The 9,757-nt window shown below is 38.4% G+C and overlaps 1 protein-coding gene across 1 annotated transcript in view; it reads right to left on the reverse strand.

The window, feature by feature from the left end:
- Nucleotides 1-8,582, reverse strand: part of dsg2l (desmoglein 2 like) — a 61,746-nt gene extending 53,164 nt beyond the window's left edge. The window contains exons 1-2 of the mRNA XM_051697475.1: nucleotides 8,426-8,582; nucleotides 139-261 (exon numbers count right to left, since the gene is read on the reverse strand). Coding sequence (XP_051553435.1) covers nucleotides 139-261; nucleotides 8,426-8,473 — 171 coding nt within the window. The 5' untranslated portion in view covers nucleotides 8,474-8,582. The remainder of the gene's footprint in view (nucleotides 1-138; nucleotides 262-8,425) is intronic.
- Between the last annotated feature and the right edge of the window lie 1,175 nt (nucleotides 8,583-9,757).

Consider the following 9,757-nt stretch of genomic DNA (forward strand, 5'->3'; position numbering starts at 1 on the left):
TTCTCAGAAGGTCGACTGTTGCTCTGTAACTGTGTTGAGGTATTAGTAGACTCGCCTGACATCTGGCCGTCTAGAAACACAGCAGACAAAATGTTTTAAAGAGTTAAGGAAGCAAAGAAAGAGTGATGAAAATCTTACTTTGGCGATGTATTCCAGATCCATATAATTGACATTTTCCTTCAGTTTGCGTGGTGGAATAATCCATTCTCTCTTCTGTCTGACTTTGTGCTGTGGTCCTGCTGATGCTTCAGCATCCAGTGCCTACACAAACACAAAAGCAAACGTCTACAAATGTACATTTAACAAGTCCTAGCATAGCGAATATCTTTTAAAAATCGAGTTTAAAACACTTGTCAGATTCTTAGAAATGTAATCATTGTGTCCAATTTGGTTTCATAATTTTTTGAGCAACCTTTATAGCATTTTCTACAAAAAATAAATAAATTAAAAAAAAATAAAAAAAAATATATTAAAAATATATATATTAAAGGATAGTGATCATATGAAACCATTTATTATCACATATTTGTTTGGCTCCTTTTTAAATCATAATAGTAACAGAAATCACCCAAATTGCCCTGATCAAAAGTTTACATACCCTTGAATGTTTGGCCTTATTACAGACACACAAGGTGACACACACAGGTTTAAATGGCAATTAAAGGTTAATTTCCCACACCTGTGGCTTTTTTTTTGTATAAATAGTCAATGAGTTTGTTAGCTCTCACGTGGATGCACTGAGCAGGCTAGATACTGAGCCATGGGGAGCAGAAAAGAACTGTCAAAAGACCTGCGTAACAAGGTAATGGAACTTTATAAAGTTGGAAAAGGATATAAAAAGATATCCAAAGCCTTGAAAATGTCAGTCAGTACTGTTCAATCACTTATTAAGAAGTGGAAAATTCGGGAATCTCTTGATACCAAGCCAAGGTCAGGTAGACCAAGAAAGATTTCAGCCACAACAGCCAGAAGAATTGTTCGGGATACAAAGAAAAACCCACAGGTAACCTCAGGAGAAATACAGGCTGCTCTGGAAAAAGACAGTGTGGTTGTTTCAAGGAGCACGATACGACGATACTTGAACAAAAATGAGATGCATGGTCGAATTGCCAGAAAGAAGCCAATGCCACAAAAAAGCCGGTTACAATATGCCCGACAACACCTTGACATGCCTCACAGCTTCTGGCACAATGTAATTTGGAGTGACGAGACCAAAATAGAGCTTTATGGTCACAACCATAAGCGCTATGTTTGGAGAGCGGTCAACAAGTATTGTGCTCCTTGAAACAACCACACCATTTTTTCCAGAGCAGCCTGTATTTCTCCTGAGGTTACCTGTGGGTTTTTCTTTGTATCCTGAACAATTCTTCTGGCAGTTACGGCTGAAATCTTTCTTGGTCTACCTGACCTTGGCTTGGACCTTTATATATACTGCAGCCTCAGCTTTCTGTTCTTGGCTGACAGAATTGGAACCCAACGTGGTCTTCTGCTGTTGTAGCCCATCCACCTCAAGGTTCGACGTGTTGTGCATTCTGAGATGCTATTCTGCTCACTACAATTGTACAGAGTGGTTATCTGAATTACCATAGCCTTTCTGTCAGCTTAAACCAGTCTGGCCATTCACCGTTGACCTCTCTCATCAACAGTGTGTTTCAATATGTATAGTAAAAGTAAAAGCTTATTCATTGTGTATACATGAAAATATACATACAGATATTTTTATATGTAGTGCAAATAAATATGTTGCCAATCGCTTTTGTTTCAAATGTATTTTTATTGTGTTTACAATAAAAATTCTATAAAAGGTGTTCCTTTTTTTTCAATTAAATGTTTTTTTGACTCAAACAAAGAAACGCATATACACTGAGTCAACATTTAACCCCCACTATTACCGCCCCCCCCCCCAAAAAAAAGAAAATATAATAACCATATATAATTAAAACTAAACCTCTCTCTCCACAGCCCCTCCCTGAGAGCCCTCCAAAAACACCAAATATCTGCCCCACTTCCTATCATACAAATCTCAAACCCCAGGCCCTCTGCTCGACATCTCCTCAAAAGCCGCCATCCTCCCCATCTTCGCAACCACTCCTGAAATGAAGGAGCCCCATCTGACTTCCATTCCCTTAAAATAATAAAATAAATCCCTTATAATCCCTGCCTGCCAATCATAGTACTAGTCAGGACCCAATTTTTTATGTGTTTGTCCCCCAGAATACAGAGTCTGGTGCCAAACGAAATTCGAGTGCCTAAAACATCACATATGAAACTCTGACCCTTCAACCAAAACTCTTGAAATATGGGTTGTGTCTCCATCTTCTGATTGGCATCGCCAGCAGGTGGGTGTGTCTTTAAGACCAAGCCTATACAATCTAGGGGGTCCAATAGAATCTATGTAAAATCTTGAATTGCATAAGGCGAACCCTTGCATCTCTAGATGCAGACTTGATGTTTTTTAGAATCCTAGCCAACACTCCCTCTCCCAATACCAAGTTTAAATATTTCTCCCATAAACTCTTAAGAGAAGTTGAAGAGACCGTCACCCAGACTCTGAATTAGCAGGGAGTAATACACTGATGCCTCATGACCTTTTCCAAAAGCAGTAATCACCTCTCCCAGAGTATCTGCCACTTTAGGGGGGTGTATGCTACTCCCAAAAACAATACAGAGCAGGTGGCGCAGCTGTAAATACCTATAGAATTGAGATCTGGGAATCTCAAAATGTTGAACCAAATTTTCAAAAGATCTCAATACTCCACTCTCATATAGGTCACCGAGTGTAGTAACCCACCTCACAATCCTGTCTGACCAGCAGAAAGGGGACTTATTAATACATAATTTAGGGTTCAGCCATATGCTTGAGTCACCATTTAAATAAATGTCCGAATTAAACACTCTGGACACTTTTGTCCATACCGAGTGCAAATGCGAGATAACTTAATCTCTCCGGTTAGTTTGATAGAAAGGCTTTGCAATGGCGAACTAGAGGTAAGAACTTCCTGTTCAATACAAAACCAGGGAGGGGCTCTCTCTGGTGGAAGTGACCAATGAGCCAAATGCCTGAGACTGAATGCATAATAATAAAATAAAATCTTGGTTAGTCCACCTTTGTCAATCAGCCTATGTAATGTACTGAAATGTAATCTGGGACGTTTACCATTCCAAATGAAGGACTTCGCTATGCTATCAAATTGCTTGAAATGAGAGGGGGACATCTACAGGGAGAGATTGTAGCAAGTAGTTGAATTTTGGAATACAATTCATTTTTATAACATTAACCTTCCCAATCATAGATAAATGTAATGAAGCCCACCTCTCCACATAAAAAAAACTTTTTATTAAGGGCTAAAAATTAACTAAATCAATCAGACAAATTTGCTGGGAATAAAATGCCCAAATCCTTAATGCCCTGTTTGGGCCACTTGAAGGTGCCCGGCTGGAAAGTTGTTACTGGGCAGTATGCTGTCAGAGCCAAAGCTTCGGATTTAGACCAATTGACTTTGTATCCTGAGAATTTAGAAAAGGAATTAATAATTCTGTGGAGGCAAGGCATAGATCTAGTAGGGTCGGAGCCAAATAATAAAATATCATCTGTGTAAAGCAAAAACGTATGCGCCACACCTCCCGCCACCACCCCTGGAAAATCATCCTCCTTTCTTATCGCGGCTGCTAATGGTTCCAGGGCCAGACAGAACAATAAGGGGGAAGAGGACAACTCTGCTCGGTGCCCCTATCCAGAGTAAAATAATCTGAAATTAATCCATTTGTTTGTACCGCCGCTACCAGGTGTCTATAATGTAACTTAATCCGAACCCATATATTACTAACCATAAATGCATTCCATTCCCCGATATTCGGAAGATGACGTTTAAGGCAACAAAACTGCAACGCTCCCGTTAGCTTAGCAGAGATCATTAGAGATATCTCCTAGCAACCAAACTGATAAACGATGCAGCAGCACTAGCATTTGTGCTACAGGTGTACGATAATCAAGAGATTATAATGTACCATGTTTTATACACCTGTTTCTGCAGGCATTTGTTAAATAAGCTTTAATATCATGTAATGTGAAAATGAACTCATTTATCTATATTACTGAATAAGTGAATGTTTATCACTTACTTGTGAGTAAGTGATAAATATCTCCGAGTGTTGACATGTTTGTGTGACATCACGCCCCTGCATCTCAGCGAAATCGGAGTTGAGAATTTCTGCACGAGCCTACAAGTTGTAATTCTGACTTAAAGATGCATTCCTTTACACTTTTCCTAGTAGGAAGTTGTAAAATCCGACTTTCCGAGTTGAATGGAATGCAGGACTACTTTTCAAAACTTGATCCGACACTGAATGCTCAAGCAGCCTAATTTACACTTAGAAAACTCCTGATGTTGCTATAACAATGCAAAAAGCACTTACCAATTTTCTTGAGTGAAAATCAGTCCTCCTTTCCTGTTTAATAAATTAAGCAATCACACAGTCATGCAGAACGTCTCATGTTTTTAAATCCATAAGGATCTCTTTCTCAACGGCAATACCAGCAGTGATGATAGCCAACTCGTCAGCAAGATCTCACGCTCTTCGCTTTCAAATTACGTACATCACTTAAAGTGTGATTGCGTCACTCAAGGCAGCTAGAAGGCCTCGACCGGGACATAACCTAAATATCACACCCACCAAGAACAAATAAATTAATCTGATTGGCTGATGAATCTGACAATCTGACATTAGATGTGCATTCATTTGCACTGTTGAGGGATTCTGTGGAAATTCTGAAGGCCTAATGGGGTGAAGCTCAAACTCACGCACTGCTTCATGCATGCGATTTGTGAAACAAATTTTGTAATCATCAAGGAATAAATTCTGACTGGATAAAATTTTAATTTTTCTCTATTTGTTTGTAGATTAATTAAGAGTGTAAAGCGATTAAAAATACATAGGCAAAAAGGTGATTGAGAATGAAAGGATGAACATTATTTATATATTTGGCATGTTAGGCCAGCAGAGAAGGCTTTGCTGGCCCTGAGAATTCACCACTGGTTAAAGGTGTTCCTTAAAAGGGGGATGGGTGTGGGGGCTACAAAATTTTTTGCATAGGGCCTCTAGAATTAATAACTAAGTGTATATAATGATAAAAATGTTTTATTAATGCATATTGTTCATTTCATTTTTCCCCATAGAAAAGCATAGTTTAAGTATCTTATTTTTAAAAACGTGATAATGTTTGTGAATAAAAGAAAGTATATATTAAGTTTGTGTCATACTTTTTTTTTTTTTTTTTTTTTTTTGTTGGTTACTCGACTAGGCTACAAAATTATTTGAAAATGCCCATCCCTATTAATAACAGTTTACCCTCCTTCCCAATACTTTAATATATACCAGTGTGGTTTTATTATGTTTGCTTGTGTTGCACCCCCTCCTCTTAGGTGTGTATTGCCTAAGCTCTTTAAGGGAGGAGCACCAGGTTCAATTTGTGTCTCACGACTATACAATATATAACATCCTACTCTGATACCACTATTACATTTCCACAGAAATATTTAAAAAAAATAGCAAAGACAGAACTAGAAAAATACAATAATCCAAAGGATTTATTTAGAATAAGAGAATAGGGAAGATATAAAATTATATCATATTTAATTGATATATCTAACATGATATAATTTAACAAACAATATCATATTTAGTATATAAACAATAAGGATATTTTCACTATAGGTTATTAAATGTTACGTAGAGAATATATATTTAAAATGTGCATCAAAGCATACATTTGCACTGAATTCTTAAGTGCAAAATACACTGAATAAACTCATGTGTGTCAATGTATATATACACTTTCACCGGATACTCAGTATAAAGTGCAAACTCTTCTCATTTGTATGAAAATTGTGTATTCACAGTATAAACTTAACACTTCTAGTGCAATTAACACTGAATTCAAAGTATATTACTTAACTAGTGAATATGAATTAATACAAGGCAACCCTTTTTCACAACTTCAAGTATGATAATATAACAGTATACTCTGATTTAAATGTGGGCCCACACACTCACTCACACCCCCAATGCAGGCCTGTGCCGTTGCTTTTGTGCGTTGTGGCCTTAAAAAAAATAAAAAATAAAAAAAAAAAAACTCAACTGAGCAATATAAAACAAGGCAAGACAGTTCGCGGTCCGTAAAGCACCCACAAACCAGTCCGCTCAGATCTCTCTCTCCCTCGCCAGAGAAGCCGCTATGCGGAGCGTCGCGTCACTCTTCGTCTTACTTCCTCGTCTCTCGTGGAGCGAAAATAAGTAGTTAACTACAGATGCGCGCTGATTTGCACAGCCATCCGTTATCACAGCTCACAAACTGTCCGTTAAAGAGCAGTAAATGTTTGTGATTAAGCTTTTAAGCAGCGATGTCACTCGAACACCGATGAAGAGAAATACTCAGACAAATAACGAAGTCTGCCACTTACAAACGTTCACTCTAACACATAAACAAAATGTAAACACTTTTATAATGAAACAAAACGTTATAACTTGCTTGTTTAAGCAGTTAATTCACTTGTTCTATTATCGGAGCGTTATTGCATCATTGACTTAATTTGGGTTGTTATTGGAACCCTAATTCTAATAACAACCTGCATAATAGTGTGAGGTCTTATGCAATAAACATTCAATAAAATAAAAGGAAACAAACCTGATGGCAAAAAACAAGTTTTGCACAAGTGAAATAAACCCGAACTTAAATGTCTGCACGGGGTTTCTTAAAGAAACATACACTCATGCAAACGCTTACACTTATATGGATTTTGAACCCATAAACATAGTTATAAAAACATTAAGGAAAATAGTATTCATTGAAACACTCGCTTTACTGTGTATTTAGTTGTATACAAATAATAATAAAAGGGAATTATTCTCAGAATTTATTTAAATGTACCTGAACATGTATATGTATTTATATAAGTGTGTGTATATTTCTCTATAGTGACTTCACTTTTAAGTGGGGTTACACTTTTTAAACCACAAGGTTTAGCTAACAAAAATATGCTGCTAGTGAAATTTTACTTTGGAGGGTAACAATAAGCAGTGGGTTTTGAACTAGGTCTTACCAACATACTGTTCGAAAACATTTGACACAAAATCTTTTAGTAAAATACACAGTATGCTGTATATGTTTAATGGTAAAATATGCATTTGTTCGTCTAGGTCATAGACTATAAGAGAAATTCATGATGAGCCTCTCCTTAGTATGACACATCTGTGTTAAAAATGACCAGAGCACACCCACCCATACGAAGGAGCTCTGAAAACCCCCGCACCCACTTAGGCTGTGTCTCATTTCGAAGGCTGCTTCCTCCGCAGGTCGCATTTGTCGGCCGCACACGTCATCGAGGCTGTCTCGTTTCAGAAAAGCGAGTAGGACACTTCGAATGCAGCCTTCGAATGCGACCTTCTTTCACGGGAATTCGGAGGATGAATGACGTGTATCCTTCATGGGCACTCACAACCCACAATTCTTTGCTTAAACGGAAATGGACATCATTTGTCTAAATAAAATTACTCCAATTTGCTCGAAATATGATGTTCAAACGCAAGTAATGTTAATTCCCTAGTTGAAGTACCTCAGTAGACAGGTGCTGAGTATATAATATGTATAATTATAGTAATATATGATTAAAATGAAGTATTATAGACTAAAAGTACACCTGTAAAATCTATTTTCTTTTCTCTCTACATCATAACTCTCCTAAAATGTACATCATACACTCCCTTCCAAAGGGACTTTGTTCCCTTCTCACTCAAAGCGCTCCACTAGTTAAAGAGTGGCGTGCTGTCATAGCAACCATGTTACGTTCTGTTTCCGTTTGTCCTACGAAGGACGTCTGTTTAAACCATACTTCTTTAAAGGAGGACACTCGGTATACTGCAGCCTTCAAAGGACGCGTCCTACCTAGCACACAGCCTTTAACTCTCTCACACACTACGCCGTGTGTCCACCAAAGCGTTTTTTTGCCAGCTGAAAATGCCAGGCGCTCTTCTGAAAACGCCCAGCTGTGAGCGCTTTAGAGCGCTTTGGAGGCGCAGCACTGAGCGTGGAATAGACGCTCAGCGCCTCGTCACGCTCCTGGCTTTTTTTTAAATATGCGGCGCTCCCATTGCAAACAATTGAAAAAAATCGCTGGCCTCAGGAAAAAACGGTTTGGTGGACACACGGCCTTACAGTATACAAACACAGCACTCGTGAAGACAACTGAAAACTCTCCTTACAAACATAACTCACGTCGTATGTAAAATAATCATGTATTCTGGAACAAACATTACTGCAAGAGAGTTCAGAGAGATATAGAGAGTGTATAGACTATCATATGTCGGAAAGGATACAATCAGGATAAAAACAACTTTTACAAACAATATAGACTTTCTTTTCACTCACCGCTGTCATGAGCACAATGTAGAGAGCAATTAGCCGGATCTTCTCCATTATCCGCTACTTCTGCTGCATCTGCCGTTAATCGGGGGACTTTGATAGAGCGCGCGGCGGCGGGCGGAGCTCTAGCTGCTCTGAAGAATGCGCGGTATGCGCGCGTTGCGGGAAAGGGAGTTCACAGTCACTCCCAATCATTTTGAAAGCGGCCGATGACGCGACGGAATGTAGATTTAGTGACAGCATCATTAACATGAACGTTTGAGTTTTTACGCGTCTCGACCCTCCGCTCTCGGCCGGTGCTGACAGATTGTGACGCAAAGCAACCCTTTAGGGTAGGGGTCTACAACATTTTTCAGGCCAAGCACCCTTGGAGGGTGGGAGCAGGGACCCCTGGCCTGTTACATACTGTGTGCAACTGAGTGTTGTGTTGTATGTTATAAAAACATACGTATACTATATCAATGTGTTTACATGATACTTTATGATGCTTGCATTGCAAAGCCAATAAAACAATCATTAAATGATGTACCGTAGCAGGCCCTGCAACCTTTTTGACACGAAGTGGCATTTTAAATGTTCCTTTTTATTCACTTACCATACACCCTCCAAAAAGATATTTTTAACCGCAACACACCACACCATAACACAATGGCTCATCGATGCAGTGGCCAATTTTTAACACAACTCACAAGCAAAAAATATATAACAAAGTACAAAAACATAAATGCTATTTGAACATTTTTAAAATGTAAAACATAAAACATTCAAGGTGATGTATGCGATTTTTTCATGGAAAAGTATGCAAAAAAATGTTCCTACTCCCTTAAAGATATTAATGAAATAACTCTCCTGAGATATCTCAACGGTCTCTGTGACAGCTGTAGACTATGTAAACAGTAAACAAAAATGTGTCTGCGGATCATGGACATTGACGCTTTTCACCTGTCAATCATTTAGCGCATTCTCATAGTGCTGTATTTGAAGCGGATCATTGAGGCTATGATTCATAATGTTTGTCAGTTGAGGGCATTATTGTGCCACATGAACACACAATGCTGCTCTTTTGCTCGGTTTTGGTCTCAATATTATCTTTGGAGGGCAGGGTTTGGGAATGAGTCGGCATGGCTAATTCAACGGCTCAGTCACATGAAAGCTTCAGAATGCTAAAATCGCTAAAAGCACCTTTAAAATTACACTGAACAGATATCAAGTTCACAATTTGAACAATTGTAAAGAATTTGTGTAACCAAACTTTTAACTAGGCTACTGGTCGCAATCCCACAAATTTAACAGTAAAATCTGCTCAAAAGCCGTGTACAGAAAGGTGCAAACTTCTTG

This window comes from Myxocyprinus asiaticus, chromosome 5 (genome assembly GCF_019703515.2).
Source record: "Myxocyprinus asiaticus isolate MX2 ecotype Aquarium Trade chromosome 5, UBuf_Myxa_2, whole genome shotgun sequence".
NCBI lineage: Eukaryota > Metazoa > Chordata > Actinopteri > Cypriniformes > Catostomidae > Myxocyprinus > Myxocyprinus asiaticus.